The 20,527-nt window shown below is 37.2% G+C and overlaps 1 protein-coding gene across 1 annotated transcript in view; it reads right to left on the bottom strand.

The window, feature by feature from the left end:
• Positions 1 to 20,527, bottom strand: part of brinp2 (bone morphogenetic protein/retinoic acid inducible neural-specific 2) — a 198,742-nt gene that overhangs the window by 43,937 nt on the left and 134,278 nt on the right. The window contains exons 5-6 of the mRNA XM_032565698.1: positions 17,227 to 17,332; positions 2,872 to 3,108 (exon numbers count right to left, since the gene is read on the bottom strand). Coding sequence (XP_032421589.1) covers positions 2,872 to 3,108; positions 17,227 to 17,332 — 343 coding nt within the window. The remainder of the gene's footprint in view (positions 1 to 2,871; positions 3,109 to 17,226; positions 17,333 to 20,527) is intronic.

Below are 20,527 nucleotides of genomic sequence, written 5' to 3'. Positions count from 1 at the left end.
GAGAGCTTTAATGTTACTTGTACATTGTGAGTTGGCTTTGATAATCTACTTTTAATGTTTTGTGTGCAAAATTCACTTCTTCACTTTCGCAAACCCTGTTATTAGACTTTTTTGTTTCTTCTCTTTGTCTTTCTCTGTGAGAGATTTAAACCAACACAGTCTTTAGCACACTGAATACTTCATTTTAGAAAAAAAACAACAAAAAAACAAAAACAGCTTCACTGGAAAATAAAACAGACTTACTTACTGTCCGAGTGTACAAATTGCCTCAAACCTACAAATTGCCTCAAACCTACAAGAAAATTGTGAAAGAGGCCCAGTAAAAAAGTTAATCTTAATTCTTAAGGCCCTGGAAAGAGTGGATGGCATCATAGGTCCAAGAGAAGGTAAATAAAAAACAAATAAAGCTTTTTACCAATCTTTACCAGGTGATCTAATAAATGCTAATTGCACTGTATGTCTGAGTGAGAAGAGGAAGGAGAAGATCAGTAACAGAAACAAGGAGCCACAGAGGGAGGGAAAACCAATAGACAGAACTCAGAAATTCAAACATTTGCTATGTAGATTTCCTTTTGCCATCTTTTTGCAATCATTTTGCATTCCAATTTCTCTCATGTGCAGCTGTTGCTAGTGTGTGAATGCGTAACTGTAACTTGTGTGCTCCCAAAAATTAGATTAAACTTTGATGAGCTTCTCCACACAACCATGCCTCTGGCAATACAATGTATGCCTGTTCTGTCCCTCTGCCTGCTGTGACATTTTCAGCTCACTTCTCAAACACAACCCTCTGAAAGTACTACAGGATTATTTTCTGGATACACAACAAAAAAGCTAGCTTACTGATAAAATCCACAATGTCAGCGCAATGAGAAAAGTGCCTCACGATTCACGAGCCGCTTTTGCCCTTTTTCCTTTGACACCCCGCTTGTGCATCTTCATAAAGTTTTATTATCGAGCAAAAGCGCAACTTTGCAAAATCAAATGCTGTCAAAGTGAGTCTAAATGAATGCACAGAAAGCCTGTTTACCTCTCTTGATGTCACTCAGCAACTGTTTTCCTGCACAAACTGCGGCTCGCACACAATTACCTGAGCTCTACAGGGAAACACAATACGCTCGCAAAGAGCGAGGCAAGCTGCCAGAAACCTGTTTCCAATTAAATCCTGCATACACCTTCCAAGTCATTAAGAGGTGAGCTGGTAATGTGTTGAGATGTGGCAAAGCAGAAAAAACCCCCCCAAAAAATCGTCAACCAATTAAGAGAGCGACGCCCGACTTGTTCTGCAGCGCAGCTATCGTTACATCACACACCTGTGCCATTCTTCCTATGGTAGATAGTTTTGATGAAGCGGCCCAGCATGTTGTACACCTGATATAATCTCTAGCAGGGAGGCCCAGCGATGCTGAGGCACAACTTTCATCCGGGACAGATGCCGTCTACTGTTTTCCCATATGTGGGTAAGTTCACCGTACACCAGCTTCAAGCATGAAACGTCAAACAGATGCTAGGCTAGATTTTACCCTATAACAATGAAAGGGCTTAAGGTAATAAATGAAAAGGACATCAAAGCTTCATTCATGTACATGCTTTAAAAATTGTTTTTCAAAAAGTTGAATGTGTAGTGTTACTCTGTCAATTAAATGTCAATTGCGGTGTTCCTTGCTAGACCAGAGATTCTCGAAATTCAAACTTTGATCCAGATTTGCACAAAATGATCTGACAATCCGGATCTAATCCATTGTTTATCTTTAGGAAATGCTCAACAGGGGCTGAAACACAAGTTATTTTTTACCTAATTCTACTGTTCTTTGTTTTTTTGTGTTCAGGGAATTACATAATTTTTGAAGCGAAACAGTACTTAGTTTCTTACTTTTTAAATTTTCCTTATTATGGTTTATTGTCAAACATTAATGGGCTAAAGATCACAAAGAAACTGTGGAACTAAATTGTACTTTATGCTGATTGTGAAATGACAGCAAATGAATTAAAACTGATTCAAATTAAGTCAGATTTAGTTTTTTAAACATGACGTTCAACTGAGGTAACATTGTACGAGACACTGTTGTTCAAGAAAGTCAAATTATAAAACAAGACCATTTAAATAAAAATTTAAAAAATACAAAACATAGTTTACCTAAAACAAGAGTAACAGCTCAATTGAAATTGTATGGTATATCTGAAAATATATCCAAGAAAAAAGAAAGAATATACAAATCTAAGTTCGTCAAATTAGTTGAAACATAAATGAGGTTTTACTCTTTGTACCACTAAAGAAAAAAAAAAAAAAAAAAAAAATATATATATATATATATATACAGTATGTACTGTATATATATTGTGTCTTTATGAATAAAATGACATCAGGTGAGCCACAAACCAAGTAAGTTATCACTAATCTTCTCCGTTTGTCGCTTTATTTTATGAGTAATTATCATTAACATAATCACAAAAACACTTCACAGGTACACTCTGTATAAACACAGTGGTAGTGTGCACAAGCTGCCTCCAGCTTGGCTCAATAAATCATCACCATCCCACCTGCTCCATCTGAAACTCAAATTAAACAAACTTATGCAACACGGCCCCTATCCAGCTGTCCACATCTCGACTCTCTTATTTATGTAATGCAATACAGTCGGCAGCTCATCCTTAGCTGCCGTCAACTGTGAGGCAGCAAAAGTATTTCATTGGTACAAGCTCTTAAAGTATAATAGACTTTTAAAAAAAGATTTCGTGTTGTGCTGAAAAGCCAAAAACTGGCTTTTCAACACAATAATGTGTTTTGACACCAAATCAAATCACCAATAAATATTTTCTACCCGTCGTCAAAATCTGCCTAGCAGACTGCCTGAAAACAACACCTGCACATACCTGATTCCATGAACTCCTGATTGAAGTTGTTCCAGGATGCTTTGTTCTTCTCCAGGTTCTCCTCCATTACTTTGATGTCAGCAAAGGGACAGTTGCATTCTGGGAATCTGGGAGAGCACCGGCACCAGCAGTCGTTATTGCGGCAGAGCAGCTCACCCTCCGAGTTACAGGCCACGTAGCTGAGGGCCGCCTCCACAAAACGCCCACGGAGGAACTCTGGCAGGACATCCTGCAAGCCTGACATGAAGTCAGAGGTTAAAACAAATGTGTGTGAGAGTGCAAAAGCTGCAATTTCAGCATGAAAAAGAACATTCCTAACATAGCCGATTTATTTCAGGTTTATTTATTTATTTTTTTTAAAGGTTTATAGGCTGTGATCCTGTCCGCAGCAGGGAGCTGAAAAAATTTGACATTTTGATTCCCATGATTCATCATGTCAGATTTGATTATTTTTTTAAATTCTTAAATGGATGGATATAGCAAAACATTTTTAAGAACTGCTCCTGAATATTTAACCAATTTTTAAAAAATGAAATGGAAAGCAAGAATTGCAATTTCATCTGCATGATGTTTTAACTCAGTAGCTTTTGCAGAAATTACATGCTTAACTTGTGGGAAACAAAGTTGGAATCAATTTGCCAGCTTGAAAATGTGTTACATTTCCGCTGCTGCTTTCGTGGTTTAAATTGTATTAAAACATGCGATGCTAATTATAGTGCCAAGATCTGACTGCACTGTGTATTGAGCCACATCAGAAGCTGATGTGTTTGCAGATTGACATCTCTCAGAAACCAGCAGGTAGCATGGTGAGTGAAGCTCACGCTGTGTTCCAGAAATTGTCTGTGGTCCGTTCCTGTCTCACTGATTTTCTGTCTAATAATTGTTAATTTGTGTCAAAAGCAGCCTCTCTCTTCACTTCACAAGCTCTTTCTGGATGATTTTCAGCAGCCAAGTCAGTCCCACTGTGCCCTGCTATGAATATGCATATCTCTTCTTTGGTATTTTCTCTTTTACTGGCATGGAAAGTAATGTAATTAGTCACATTTTCCATGTTCTATGCTTTGGCAGGTGCTTTGAGGTCTTTTTCTACTTTCCTGTGGGTTAGTTGGTGTGCATGTGGGTGGATTGTCATGTGATTGTGTATATGTGCACACACACAGTTCCAGTTCTTCACGAAGTTTCTTCGGTTTGGGAGAGACAGCTAAACAACCCGCCAGATTAAGTCATTATCTCACTCTATCCCCACCTTGATAGTGCCTCAGCTTGTTTTCTTCTTTTTTTTATTTTTTATGGACTAATTGTACTGATAAGATTAGAAGTAATCTCCATATAAATTGTGTTATTATAAAACAGATTGTTTTGTTTTGAAAGTCAGCACAGAATATATAATAATTTGCAGCGACTTGCAGAAAGCTGCCTGGATGTTTTAATCAGTTTCCTAATAAATAAGTCTTCCTTTACAACATGCTGAGCGACATCCATGAATGTCGCATCAGTGGAGGAGTTTGAACAACTCTGTTACATAAATGCTAAACAGGTATAGCCACTAAAACATAATGCTAAATATAACTCTACACCACAGTCAAACAATTGAAGTCGCATCCAAGGCAACTTTCAAGCAGCCTTTTGAAAAGTTCGGATGGGCATTGAAGCATCACTTGGCTGCACTGTCATTTTATACAAAATTGGCCCTGTCTGTCCAACTTGACTATTTTTTATTTTTTTTAAACATTATGAAAGTGTAGACTGAGCACAAATTATTCAGCTCGGCTGTTAGCTGGGTACTTGCCTGTGAGTCATCCTCTTTTCACCTTGCTGCTTTTCACCTTTGACACACGTGTCGTTACTGCGGCAGCACATCAGTATTCAGCCGAAAGCTGGCTGTGATCAGTATGACACTCACGTCTGCCTTTCCAAAATGAGTAAAAAATGCAAACTGGAATGTGTTCGGGTGCGATTTGCCATTTTATATCACTTAGAGTGACATAAAGCCCAACAACACCATCAAGCTTTTATGAAATAAGAATGCTGTGGTAGGCTTGTATGGGTTAAAAGGCTGATTTATGGATTTTTGTTGTTTTTTTTCTTAAGTAGAAGTTATATACTGTAATAATCAAATGGAGATTAAATTAAACTAGGTTTTAATGTACCGTGAAGGACAGTCTTGCACATACACATTGTGAATATTCCTGCTGGAGGATATATTTGTGTACATTGTGGTCATAGACAACACAACCTCAAAATTCAAGGAGGAGGAAAAGCCTGACTAGTCAGTCTGGATTAAATTTTATTGCCATTTTTTTCTTAAAAATAACAAGTCTTGTATTTAAAATTTACACAACTTGTAAGTTGCCCTAAATTTCAAGCTGCTGTCATGCAGTTTCTTTTCTTGCTCTGCATATTGACTCATCTAAAAATGCATTTTATATGGGTCAGACTGAAAGTAATTAGGCGCATTTGGTGAAACATGAAATCCTGTCACATCTATTAAGAATGTGTGTCACTTATGATCTGTTTATAATGCAGATATTGGAAAAATAATGGGTGTGTGACTACTGTGCCAGGAGAGAGCTATCAGTGATATCATTTTTGCGTTTTGTTGCCTAAAGACCACCTGACCTTATTAGGATGGAAGGTCATTGTTTTCTGGATCATCTATCAGCGAGCCAAGCAGTCAAATCAACTGAAACGATAATATTTCATGTTTCTCCATGTTATTCTGATCTTGCTTTTATGCTTCTGTGCTACTCTGCTCCACCTGCCAAGTTAAATCTCTGCTCATCAGCTTCATTCAGTTCACCTGTGCCAAGCCTAGTTGTCTACCTTTCTCAAGTTCTTGAAGTTCTGAAGTTCTTGATCTCTCCTCAGTTTCTGCCTCCTTGCCAGATTATTGACTTTCTTGTGCCAGTAGTTGCCCAGTCCTTGCCCTTGTTGTCTCTGGACTATTTTCGCCTCGCCCATGACAGATCTCTACAACCTTTCTGATGGCTGGACCACGACCCACCCGTACCGTACCTGCTCCTTTTTATGAGGTATTCTGACATTCACCTCTCTATGTATGACCTTTCCCTGACTTCTAACCACGTTGCTGGATTGTGGATCTAGTTGTGAAGTAGTACCTGTGATCTTCATGGAGGAAAATTTGACTAACCAAGATGAGTATATACTCCAACAGGACTTTCTTCTTCCACATGATTAAACTAACTTTCTCAGTTCCCCAACATCCACCTTCTCTGACATTTCTGCAGCTTTCCACCTTCCTCTCCAGAACTGCAGATTAGTGAGACTGATTTATTCTCTTACATATTCCCTCTAGCAAAATCAAGTCACCAACCTGCCTCCTCTCTCCGCAGTGCTGAGAGTCAAGTCCTCTGTACTGAAACATTTCACTGCTGATCGTTCTGCAGTAAAATGCAGAAACAAATTTAATCTTTTAGCTGAAATTCTTTATCAAGATGTCCAAGCATTTGACATTCAGAGGTGAGTAAATTTTCACTAGTTTCACATATTAGAAGAATGAGGTAAAGATTATAGAGTCATTTCTGCAACATTGTTGTCTTTATGCAAATTTCATTAACATGATGCCTATTTGCAGCATATATTATGTCTATTTTGCTAGTGGGTTTTCCTAGCTCTCTCTAAAATTGTTACAGGTTCAGATTTCTAGAAATGCAATGTTGGAACTTTCTTTACTTTTTTCTACAAATGATTGAAATTCAGTGAACTTACACAATAAAGTGACACATAATGCACTAAACGTTGTTGGGTTTCTTGAATGACTGCTGGCAATATAGCAATATAAGAATTATAGCAATGACTAAAAGGAGTTCTCTATTTTCAAACATGTATTTCCACAGATTCAAACAACATACAAACTTGGTTTAATTAGAAAATATGTTAAATTGAAGGATGTTGAGCAAAAACAAAGCCTTGCTGCTAGTTCAGTTTTCCCAAATCTTTTCATTTTTCCAGAATAAAAAGGAGATGAAAATAAAGACAGAAAATGATTTTTCATCTTTTCATCTTTGTGCCTCCAGGCTACCCTTTCACTGAGTTCCAGATTAATTTGCTACCTATTTCAGTCCAATTTCTAATTAATCTAAAATTGATGACATATTAATTACATGTTTCTGTGTAAAGGGAATATCAACAACTGAGAAACCAATTTAATCTGGTAATGAATCAAACAGCCATCAATTATCTTTACTAAGATATTTTCAATGTTTAACTACCTACAGAAAATGAGCCAAGAGTCGACGCCTGGGCTAAGCAGCAGATTATTATTGAACAAATTTCTGATGAAAAACTAATTCATGAAATCTTTTGCAAATGCTGTTTGGTTGGAACCATGTGCAGGTTTATATGTGTGTAAAATATAAGTCTGTCTTTTCATCCAACCCAAAGAAAGGCTTCAAATAGGACAAATGCTTGGAACATTCCAGACTGCACTGAGTGATACATCTCTGTTCCAGCAGGGCTTGAAACAGTGATAAAAAAAAAAAAATCCCATCACTTGCTTTTAATCTTCAGTATTATCTCTCCTTATCACACCAGGTCCCCAGTTACCACCATGAAAAACCTGTGGGTGTCCTCTTTCTGATGGGGGCTTTTAGGGTCATTACCCATGAGACTTTGCTTCCATCCACCCCCAGATTTAGATCACTCCACTGGACTAGAAATAGCAGCCCCAAGGTTCCCTGTCTTTCCATCTCTCAATCCCCTGCAGAGGTCACATTTTTCATTTTGGGCAATTTGAAGCTCTTAAACCCACCCCATGATCACTACCTCTCTGTTATCAGTGCATGTCTTTGAGTGACTGTGTGTTAATTTTAAGCCTCTGCTTTGCTGAGAGCTAAGTCCGCTGCACTGGAATGCACTCTTGTCTCTGCAGGACGTGCCGTTGGTACCCTTGGCTTGCTGTCCTGCCCTGATGGCCTGAGAGTTTTGCATCGGTCTGGCTTCAATGTCTTGTGTACAAGAGTACACACAATGGCACAGATGCTCCTGTGTCACATATTAAGCCTCATCCTTTCTTTTTTTTTTTTGTCTGACTTTTCCCTCCTTGGTCGTAACGCTTCCCTCTGACTGTGACTTGAATTTTCTGCTGACTTGTTGCACAGGCTGGAATGCGTATTTACCTCAGCTCAGCTGTTTTATGCTCTCCTGAGATAGTTTTGTGCTTGTACACAAAAGAGTCCACTACAATGTGCATGTATGAAAAGTGCAAAGCTGTAATGCTGCAAAGAGATAAGGCCCTGTGTAAAGCTGAGGGAGCTATATCCAACAGGTCTGTCAGTTTAAAGGGTAAAAAGACTTCAGAGCCACAAACTATTTTTTCCCCACCAGATAGACTTTTATCTGGCTCACTTTCTATTTCTCCCTATATCTTTCGTCTGCTGAAACCTTTACTGTCGAGGCATCTAGAGCTGTGATGTCAGAGGAGGGACCAGTGAGAAATTTGGCATGCAAGCGGCACATGAATGATTCATACAGTGCAGTGTACAGAAACAGCTTGTGTGCAGAGTATTTGTTTCAGTGACTGCCCAAACTAAGACCTAAGCAAAAGGGAGCCACTTGACAGACCTCTCACCCTGCAGGAGCTCACAAGTGTCCTGCGGCATCCGTTCCCATACCCCGCTCTCGTTACTGAAAGAATTCCAGCAAACTTCTAAAGGCCTGTTTATGGAGCTGCAGGGGGGAGTTGTGGTGGATGAAGGCCACCCTGCAGCTGTCATCAGGCAATGGTGTCATTCTGATTAAAAGTGGGCCTGCACGTCTGTCTGTGTGCTTGCATAAACTCGTACTTGAGTTTATGCAAGGTTGTGTTAAGAGACGAGCATTTTCCAAAACAGGACTCCAAGTGGACTGAAATGGAACATTAAATACTAGCTTGTCTATTGTAAGAGAACATAACTATTTCAGTCCACATGTTTCTCAAACCAACTGAACAATTTAAATTAAATATTGCAATGGCTTTATTCTTAATTTGTCATAATAGAAAAGGGCAATACTATTAAAGCTTCAGTAAGTTTAATTTTATAACAATATGGTTATAAAACAAGTAGAAGGCAAAACCCTGACGAAACTATGAACAATTTAAATCCAGATCCAGATCCATACCTTTAAAAGTCACTGGTTATTAAAAATAGGAATCCACTGAATCTTTTGAAACTATTCAAGGTTTTTGAAGTTTTTCAGATTTTGTCAACAACTACAAATTCTAAAGTATATAATGTAAAGATTTATATACTTTACATTATATATTTTGTAAAGCATGCAAAGCGTATAATATGTATATATTCTTTGCATACAGTAAATTTGACTGTGAAGGGTAAACACAAATTAGTGAAGTGGAAGGAAAATAATTTATCTTTCTGTCCACTTATTCACTCTGATGAACTAATACTACATGTATACTCATGTAGTCACTGAATTTATAGCTGCAAGTACTTTTTTAGAATACATCTCAACCCGAACCTTTTTTTCCACCTTTTTGCAAAATAGCTCAAGCTTAGACTAGGTAGTAACTAGTTAGATTTACTCAGTTACATTTACTTGCCTACCTTTTTTGAGAATATGCACATTTAGGAGTGCTTTTACTATGTTGTACTTTTTTATTTTCACTTGTGTAGTTTTATTATATAGTATTGCAACCCTTATCTGAGTAAAATTACTGATAATGATAATAGACTTTCTACAGAAAATCTGTGAATACCCTGAACCGTATCCTACTAAAGTTGTAAAGATGACATTTAAGAAAAATTTGGCCGTATTTACTTCTAATCATGAAGTTCCTCTACTGTTCTCATCAATATCTCAAGTCTTAAACTCACAGCATACCCTCAAAAAGTTGCATTTTTGAGGGTAAAAAAATATCTATATCCAACAAAACAACATTCTTGGAGTCTTAAATAAGGTTGATTTTCAAAAACCCAAGCTTAACCCCACAATTTACCTTCAATCTTTCAACTTCACACTCAAAAAAGGATAAAGTATATTTAGATAGCGGCTGGCCATGTGGAAAGAGGTGATATTTATACACTGCTTATGAGGATTTGCTATAAAGACATTGCTACATGCGCCGCATGACCAGCTCTACTGTACAGAAAGAGTCACAAACACCGCTGACCTGCCACAGACAACAAAGCTGCTTGGCTATTTCAGAGCCCCAACTTCACAGCATCAGTGGAACCTTCACCAATGCGGAGAACGGTCCGACCGTATGGGAAGGTTACGCAGTATGTTTAGAGGATAGTGACACGAACTGTGAGACATTTGTTCGGTTACTGTGAGGGTAACAGGGCTTCCTACCGACACTGACAGAGACTCATCCTTTTACTGCTCAGACAACTGGGCTGCCATTGTTCAGCGCCGATCTAAAAGGCAAATGGTCAGCATGAAACAACAGAGAATTCGGGGTTAGTCTATTTTGAACTTTAATCCAAATTAAAAAACATATTTACAAATATGGCTGTTACATATTATCTTAAGTGCAACCATAATAAGAAAATTAGATGAAAATGATGATACATCTGAGATTTGAGCCTAATTTGATAAGGAAAATAGTTGTTTTTTGTTTCAGTTTTTATTTTGGCAATCGCTTTGTTGTTCCTCATCACAAGTATGTTTGGGTGGGGAAAATTAAACGCATTAATGCCACCAAAAGTAGTTTACTACAAAAAAAAAAACAGATATCGTTTCAATGTATTTATAAAAAAAAAAGTTCTTCTCCTCAAGATAAGACGCGTTGTGTGTGTGTGTATGTTTGGCAACACCCTCTATATGGGAGTTTTATAGTCTCTCTTAGGCTGTAGTGGCCAGGCCAGATATTGCAGTTGATCAAGCTGCAAGACTGATTGTAGATTCCTGAAACACAGTTTATGACTTTTAAAAATATGACTTTCTTTAAAAACAAGGAGATTCTTAGTTTTTCCAAAGTTATTTTTAAAACGTTGTCATCTCATGAACCTGTCGTGGGCTGTTCTGTCTTGTGAGCTGGATGTAGTACACAGGGAACTTGTGTCTTAACCAGCAAAATCAGGCATTTGTGAAGAAAAATTAGACCCACCTAACAATTATCTAGATGTTTCTCTCTCTTCTGTCAGAAGTAGCCACATCAGTCATCTCTCCAGGGATTAATCACACATACTGCCTGATTCTAACTTCTATGACACTGGGTTTCAATAAGCACTCATCCTACACTTGCCCCAAAGAGCCGATTTTGCTCTCCATTAGAATTTTTCACCAAACCTTAAGTAACATGAAGTACAGTGCTGATAGCTATAACACTTTCCCTAGTTTTGAGATTGTACATTTGTGCGTCAGCCAATATTTCCACCAACTGGTATATTTTGAGTTGCCGCCTCCTCCCACACAGTTCTGTCTATTGTTGCTGGACTTTTACTAGACTCTTGATGGGTTTCTGGATGCACGCATCTCAAAGTATGCCACCCACACACACACACAAGAGAGGACCATAGCTAATAACTTGGAAGGTTTCATTTTGAAGGTAATAACCATTGCAAAAGCATATAAAAATTGGGGAATTGAGGATTGGGGAATATTGTTTTGAAAGCTTCACTTTGACTGCAAGATAAAAATACGAAGACAACTTTATATGGTGTTGGAGAAGAATAAGTAGTCTTTATTACAGTAAAACAAAAAGAAAGACTGAGGAGCCCTACCCCTAAACCAAACACATTTAAACCACGGCGGTATTTAATTATAGCAAGTTGCAGTTTGATATATACAAAAATGTTTAGATTTTGGCATTTTAGGTTGTTCCCAATAATGAAACACTCTTAAGACAGAGCGTTCTCCAGTGTGCTGCATAGAAAACGTATTTTCTTGCCATATTTCCTTGTCTCACCAATAAAGTTATCAGACACCAGGTCTATTCAGATTTTTTTTTTCCTCAGAGGATGAAACTTTCCTCCGTATCTGGAGGAAAGTCCCAGGCAAGTTTTGGCGTGGAAGGACACTTGGCTTCTTTGCCATTTAAGCCTCTCTTGTATCGTTTTATAATTATTGTGCTGCAGTTAGCATTACTAAGAGCCTTAATTTGAGTAAATAATCAGCTTGCGTCTTCATGGACAGACACGAAATTAGAAGACGGGTTTTTCTTCTCTGATCTTAAGACTTTGATATGCAGCATACAGCATTCTAAACAGCCTACTAAGCACATGTCAAACTCTGGTGTCTTTTAGAACAATCGCTCGCACAAGAGCTTAGCCATTTTTAACCATGCAGCCAAGGCTTTGCTGCATTAGTATTAGGCTCTGGTTCCTTTTCTCAACCTTGTGAATAACAGAAAAATTCCCAAAAAGGAAACAGGCGTGCACACGCATGACCAAGGAAAAAGGGACACCAGAAACCTTTAACGTTTCTGTCCTAATGAATCAAGACAGAATCTCCTGTTTTATAAGTGTCACAGATATTAAAAAAAAAAAAAAAGCATAAAGATGCATCATATTTATAACAATTGGAAGAATTTAAGAACCACTGAGAAGCGTACTTTAAGGAGTTTGGCACACAGTGACCTTTTTTCTAAAGCACATTCAAGATCTAATTAAAATTTATCTTGTGCAGTGAACTGATACAAAATAGTTGTAAGTTTCTGCCATAATTATTTCTTAGGAGACTTGGTACCTCAGTGCTGGCTTGATTTGGGCTAGAAACAGCTTTTACAACCAAATTTTGATCAACTTGGCTCCCGGGACCATTGCTTTGGAAGGGCAGAAATGGAAGTCATCAAGCTAATTAGAGAAAATAGGAGTAAAAGTTTGTTTGCCCGTGGTAATTGGTAGGGCTCCCCTTTTTTTTAATTACAAAATCAATGTAAAACATTTTTAAAAACATAATTATTGCATTTGTAGAATGAAATGTCTACCCGAGACATGAAGTCTGAAGATCCTTAGTTTGTTTTAGTTTTAAACGTTTCTTACTTGAAACTGTACTCATATTTGTAGAACAAACACTTCTGTTTGTTTTCTGGGGACAAACTTGCACCTTTCAGCTGCAACTATGATTTTTTTTTTTTCCCAGAATTGAAAACAAAAGAGTTTGAAGACATTTTTTTTTCATTTATTGTTACAGAATTTGAGAAGTGTTGTGCTTTAACGACCCACTCAACAACCTACACACTGATTCTGCTTTTAATGGATATGTCAGACAGTGAACAAAGCCTTCAAAACAGTGTTGATTAATTTTCCACTACATGGCTTTTTCACTTCTTTTACCTTTCTTAATACCTACGGTCTATCTGGATCTCAAACTAATAATATTTCTCGTTTTAGAAAAGAAGGAAGGACACAAAAATACAGGACTTCACCATGCCATGGAAAAGTAAACTATGGTTCACTTTGTGGAGAAAACTGATATTTATTCAGCAACATCTGTGATACTTAAGGTTTAATATCCACTTCAAGGACAAACAGTAAAAACTTTAAGGTTTTGAACATGTTTAGCCTCGTTTTTATTCTGGGTCAAAGCTTGTCAATATAACTTTATAGGGCAGCTCTAGCAGGAAATGACAGGGTCAGGCAGCTGGAGGGGATAATCATATTTCGATATCGAATCTTTTCCCTTTTTTTCCCCATCAATATTTTTTTCATTACAGAGTTCACCTAGGCAACATTTAGACTTCCTGTTGTCAAGAAACCTAATGATAATGAGAGGATTTGAAAACTGATTCATTCACAAATTTCAAAAGAACTGGAGTGGTAATAAAGAATGTTCCACGAGAGGACGACAGCACGTTGAAAATCTCAGAACTAAGGTTCTGCGTTCTCTGCAGGGAAAATAAAGAGACTGCTTTCACTATGCTAACTGCAATAATTTTGCTTAACAACATAATGCACCAGAAATAGTTAATATCATTTTTGTCAGGTTGCCTTTGTTTTGAAAAATTTGTGAAATTCTTTCCACCTACAGAGCTGTGTAATGATGACTGCTCTCTGTTCCTAATAGAAATGATTGATACCTGATCACAGAAACATGTCTTAAGTCTATTTTTATAATATAAAAAGGAATGATTAAGCAATCTCACACATAGCATAAAATCAGAGTTTCCTGCTTTAAATTATTTAGTTGGAACCCATATGTTTTGAAATGATCAAATAAAATTAAATGAATATTATGTGATACGGTGCAACAGGACAGTGAGTGAGCAGAGGAAGATAGCTCTGCAACTTTGGACTGTGTTTGCTGCATTTTTCTGTAAACATTTTATTTTTCAATGCTAAATTTATCGAGAAATTAGAGAATAGTGTGGCATTGTTATTCAAAATTATTAAATTGACAAAAGTATATAAGTGGTTGATATCTGCATAGTAATGTAAAACATGGTGAAATGAGTCCCTGAAAACTCTATAACTATTTTTTCAAGTTCTTTATGTAAAGGTATGTATCTACTTTTTTGTTGGATGTGTTTGGGTGCAAGACATAGATGGTAATGAGAGCCTTCATCAGAACTGAGAAAGATGGCTAAAATTTCAAGAGTACATTAATAATAAAAAAAAAGAGAATGGATGTGAATAGAGTGGCTGTTGACAGAAGAAAGCTCTCATTGGTGATGTAAACAAGCTGGTACGTTAAACTGTTTTGATTTTAATACATCATTGCAGACTAAACTTAAGTCTTATAAAAGCAGATATTTTCATTACCTTCTTTGCCCTCTACTATCAAGATGGCAGCCAGTTCTATTTGTTTAAGTAGTTTTGATTTTTGCCTCCAGAACAAAGTCTTAAAGTGGTAAAAACCATTGTGGAAAGCGGAATCAGAAAGATGAGAGAGCGGCACAAGTAAGTTTGATATTCTGAGCAAAGATTGTCTGTCTTTTCCTAAAATTATGGTTAGACCAAAAGGTTCTGAAATGGAAAAGCCCTGCAATAAATAAATAATAATAATAATAAAAAAAAACAACCTTCGTCAGTTGCTTGTGAAGCACTAGCAGGCAGACAAGCTGTGATCACAGAAATTATTCTTGGGATGTAGGGCCAACATCTGAAGGACTACTTGGTGAGCAAAAAGAGAAAGGAAGGCCTGCTGTCCGACTCCTTCCCCTCACCAAGTTCTGACCTCAAAGTGATGAAAGCATTCGAGGACTGACAATGCAAAACATTTCCCTCTTCACACAGTGAAAGTGTGGATTTTCTAATAACCTAGACAATGCCATTAAGAACTACATCACAAAAATCCAAATGGATTCATCAGCTTTCCCAGAAGTAAATCATAGCACAATTATTGAGACACATTTGTCATATTACCTTTAAGCTTATGATAACGTTTCCTTTAATGGAGACATTTGGCCTCCTTTACTTGGCTAATTTATGCTTTTTTTTCAAATCTGTATGCATATAAAATTGCAATTAACCTCAACAGGATCTTTTTCTATTGTTGGCTATTATGGTTCCTATTATGAGACCAGCAGGAGATGTGCTTAGTGTATTAGTAAATAGGACTCCATTAAAAATGAAACTAGGATATTACTGTGTAAATCAAGCCACCACATTGTTCTCGCTCTTTTCTTTTCCTGCAATTGTAACTTCATGACAAAAGCATTTGGCATTTTGAACTCTCAATTCCAGAAAGACATGCTAGGAGTTCAGACAGTAAATGAAATATGGAAATGTGTCTGTATGAATAATTGAGTGGACGCATCCTAAGAACTCTCTGAATACTTATCAAAGGCAAATTTGTTCCCATCAATATTAGATGTTAAACCAACACCAAAACATGCTAGATGCATGGAGATCACAGACAACTGCCTGATTCCAGATAACTTTATGTATTTTGCTCAGTTTCAGGCTGAATTGATTTTTATCACTTGTCCTCTTGACCTTTGGAATAATGAGCTTTGGTTAGAAAATCCTTCCAGACAAGTTTTGTTTTTGTTTTCGCATCACAAATTTGTGTTGCAGTAGACAAACCCGGCCACAAAAGAAAGAGAAAGACAATTACTAAGTAGATAGATAGAAAGCACATTGTTTAGGTTCCACCTATGAGATTTACAATGCAAACAAACCTTGATTAATACTGTTGCAAATTCACTTGAAACTGCTTCCAACCATAATGCAGCCAAAGTGACATATTATGTATTTCACAAATGAAAATCAATGCAAAGTCTAAACCTATCAACTATCAGATTGGGATCACTTTGCCACCTTTTACCAGTTATGTCCAAATGATTTGCATACTAAATAACTAAATCTATACATATGTATGTAATAATTTTCGACTTTTTGACAGTATAAACAAAAAGGTATTTATTTTTATATAATTGTAAATGAGGGGTAATGAGTTATTAAAACGATGAAACCAAAATCTATTAAAAATGGGTTTCCAGGATCATCTTGGAGAAAATGCTGCCCATTTTAGATATTTCCCAAGCTCTCAAAGTAAAGCAGAATAACCACCAGACTGCAGAATTGACTGGAAATGCAGCACAAGTTTGTCAATAAATTTTTACCACTAAGATTTGTGTTGTGTATTGACATAAGTTTATATCAGTGAAGCTATTTTTAAAAAACCCTTCACATAAATATAGAAAATCGATGATATTTCAAAGACATCTGCAGGAACGACGTTTCCTGAATGTAGCACCTGGAAATTTCTCACAGTGCTTTTAAATCATTCATATTCTGTCTGCTGAAGAGAATACCAGACACTGACTGTTCAAGCTAACATGGCCTTGAAATAGGGGTCCTTTTTTTCTGGATTCCTCTTTCAAAAAAAAAAAGGACTTTATTGTACTTATTACAATGTTCTTGCAATTGGTAGACCTTTATTTATTTGCAAGATAAATAAAGGCTTGCCTCCGCAGATGGCCATTGTCACACTCTGTTTAACAAAAAAGTCAAGGCAATTTATTATTCTCCTAATGCTTCAATTCTTTACCCACCACCACTTGATTTCATTTGTTGAATATTTTCTCATGAATGCAAATAAACAAGAATATGATTTAGTGATTTAACCACCTGAGCTTTACCTGTTTACAGAGTTTTGTAGACGGGTTTGGGTGGATTAAGTTAAGGTCAGCGTGGGTCTGGGCTATCTGCAGCCTGGTAAAATAACAGATTTCCTATGAGACTGAAAACCAGTCAGGCAGAAACAGACATATAAACTACTGCAGCGTAAAGTAAAGGGTCATCCAAGCCAACAACACCAGAGGTGAGATATTTGGCAGGCAGGTGGGATGGATGGACGCGGTGAATTTCTGTGTGCTTAAAGGTGTGTGTATGGTTAATTTTATTCCATCAGTGGAGCTTCTCTGCAGGGTTGAGGCTGTGTGCACATGCTTACAGCATTAAGCTGCACGTACAGTATGTGTGTGTATTTTTGTTTGTGGGGCCTTACCTTTTAAGTGGATCTTGTTTTCTGGGCTATGCACCAACACCGAGCTAACGGAGTCCAAGCTGTCGTAGTTACTGCAGCCGAGAGGACCTGTTCTTGTTTCCGTTACCTGGAGGAAAAAGAAGATCTATTTAACATCACAAACGATATATGTGCTGAATGTGTTACAATTATGTTAGCAATAAACAAGGGAGATGTTTGTTGCTGTCTTTGATGGCTTAGAGTACAGCATTTGGCAGTTGTGACAGCAAGCAGTAGGCTAGATGAAGTAAAGCCCTCTGAGAGCAGGGGAAAAAAAAAACAATCTAGCATTTTTGCTTTAGACTACAACACCTGCAGCCACAGCTGTCTGCGATGTGTGGGCTGCTATGTAGAGAACAATAGTGGAGAGAGGAGAGAAGCATGTTTATGAATTAACATTAAAGCGGTTTAATCGAAGGAAGGAGTGCTATACTGCGTAAGCTGGCATTCAACAATGATTTGCTTGTGCATAAGGATAAACATGATTGTGTCTGTTTTATTTCAAGCAATCTTAAAAATACCTGTTTTTGGGGTTTGTGTAAGTTAAACTGTGGCTCCATGGATTTAAAGCTACATAAAGGGTTTATTGTTCAAAACTTTATGGCTTCCCCAATAAATAGTTTGGCAAAAAAAAATTAAGCAAGTTTGGTGAAACACGTATCTGTTTAGATATGTGATGCTATGTTCTATATAGTGCATGCATTTTGGACAAAAAGTGTGAAATTCACATTAGAACTCTTTGGTTTCCGAAACATACTCCTCAATGATTATCATTATGTTCCATATTTAATGAAGAATCACAAGTCTAAGGTCTCCATTAATCTTTCTCAAATGAATCCTGACACTCATTGCTGCCAAATAAATAAATCATCAACAGACAAGTAGCTTCCTGGAAATACTGCAAATTCAGAAGATTTCTTGAAACTCATCAAAAACATTTCTGACTGAAACTATTCCATGCGTGGACTTCACCCACACTGACTGTGATAACAACCCCAAAACAAAAACCTCAAAGAGTTGCTCTACAAGTAGGATGCAGCATTTTCTGTTGCGAGGGAATAGCAATAAATTTATGTCCATGTCAGATGTCGCTGAAACATCTGCACTGAAGACCAGTAAAATATTTATTTGGCTTACACCGGTGACCTGGATATCAATTCTTGAGAATCATAGAAAATATATGAACAGTTTTGTCCCAGATTTCTCATACAAATGCAATGCTAATAGTGGCTAATTGGGGATCAAACAATAATCAGAGTAACACAGACACAAGTCAAGTGCATGAAGGGAAAGTGAATAATAGGAGGAACACAAGAACTGGAAAGAAAAAAAGATTTTTCAAAACTAAGAAGTATGAATATGACAAATGGTTCATTTCCTATGTGAGTGTTCAAAATAGCACAGTGTCAGCGGATGGATGTGGCCTGTAGCAAAGCTATTCTTCAGCTAAGTGGCCTATCTGGAAAAAGATGCAGCCTGTGCAGCTGTCTTGTTGCTTATATCTTCTCACTCTGCTTGCCTTAAGATTGCATCTATTATCAAACGAAATAGAAGTTATCCTTCAAGGCAGTATGGGTGATACACATCTCAAAAATCTGTCAAATATATACAAAAATAGGAGAGAGAGAGACAGTGTCATGATCGAGTTAAAGATAACAGAGATAAAGGCATGAGGCAACAGAAGATGTGTGAAACAGGAAGAGGCCTTTTTTCTTAGCTTCTTGTTTAAGCAGCGGATGTGGTTCTAAAATTGTGTCATGGAAAAAGGAAAATGTTTGACTTATACTCTTTATTAATCATCCCAAAAAAATGTTTTATCTGTTTGAATTGAATTAGTTTTCCTCATGTTGATAGCCTAACTATAAAGTCTGGTCCTCATTGCAAACTAAACGACCAAATTAGTTTGAGGGTCTGATTATGACTCATACCACCTCCCTTTCCTTGCCTCCACACACTGACTGACCTTTTGTATTTCACAGCTCAGTCTTACATATTGTTTTCTTCCAACTAAACACAAAATAAAGCAACTTTTGCATTGAAAGGGCCATGCTGTCAGATGCATGAAGCAGAATTTAAATGAAACCATCACCTCACTGAAAAAGTGAAACAATTTGAGTGTGTTTGAGACCAAGACTGCATGTTGTGCAGTGAGGACTTTTCATTTACTGTTTAGATAATGTTCTTTGTTCAAGGTTTCACAATTAGCAGCTAACATTTAGCAAAGCAAGTAAGTTCACTGGCATTTATCTGTGCCAATTGTCATTTTTCCCCAACCCTGAACTGTGATTGGCCAGTTGGAATCTCCAAATTTGCATCAACATTTCCAGCCAGTGACTTCATTATAACCGAGTGCCAACAGTTTCATGTTGTTACTGAGTGAAGTACACTTATTGTTAGCTTATTTCTATTTTATAGTGGTGCTAAAAAATGAAGACAGGGGAACAAGATGTAATCATCTTTTTAAAAGGAAACTATGTTTTCTATGCCAAGATAAGCCTTGGGTTTATTCAGACTGAACGGAGGTGAGAGAACAGGACTTCCAGCAGATGACATAAAACCTAAATGGATCAGCCAAGTTGTTGCTTTTGAGCCTTAAGCCTCGGTCTATCATGGAACATGCTGGGTTTGGAAATGTTGGCTTGTAATGTTTCAGTATGTCATGGCCTATTATCTGGTCAAAAATGGAAAATTTCAAGACTTTCATCAGTTCACAACCCTTACAAAAGGTGGTGATAATCTCCTGTGAGTTGACTCCCATCATTTGACACAAAAGAAGACACCACATTTTTGGAGGCAACACAGAAATAGTCATATCCACTCGTACCCACTGAAATTTGAGAGGGTAAGCCTCTCTCAGTTCTGGTGCAGCTCCATTGTAAGAAGCCGGTATTCTTGCCTTGTCATTTGGTCAGTAAAAATCTCCTGAGCATTCATCTGTCAACTTAGACTTTGAGGCTCTTATTCTGAGCAAAAATGACTGAAAAATTTACATGACTCAAATCATTGTTTGTCACTGAGGGGTTATGGTGACTACCAAAGACTGACCATTTGAGAACCACTGCTCTAGAGCATACATGTCAAAACAGCTGTTTAAATTTAGTAACTGTAAGTAACTGGGTTTTACCTTTGAAATAATATTAAAACCATATATTACAGCAGGTCTCACTGATACAGTGTGACATTGTTTCTGCCTTTAATAACCACACCGAGCATAAAAAGGAAATTGTATTTAATAAAAGATTTCTATGTTCTAACAACACATCTTGGCAATAAATTTTATGTC

The sequence above is a fragment of the Xiphophorus hellerii genome, chromosome 6 (genome assembly GCF_003331165.1).
Source record: "Xiphophorus hellerii strain 12219 chromosome 6, Xiphophorus_hellerii-4.1, whole genome shotgun sequence".
In the NCBI taxonomy this organism is placed as follows: Eukaryota; Metazoa; Chordata; class Actinopteri; order Cyprinodontiformes; family Poeciliidae; genus Xiphophorus; species Xiphophorus hellerii.
This window is presented reverse-complemented; position numbering and strand designations above follow the sequence as displayed.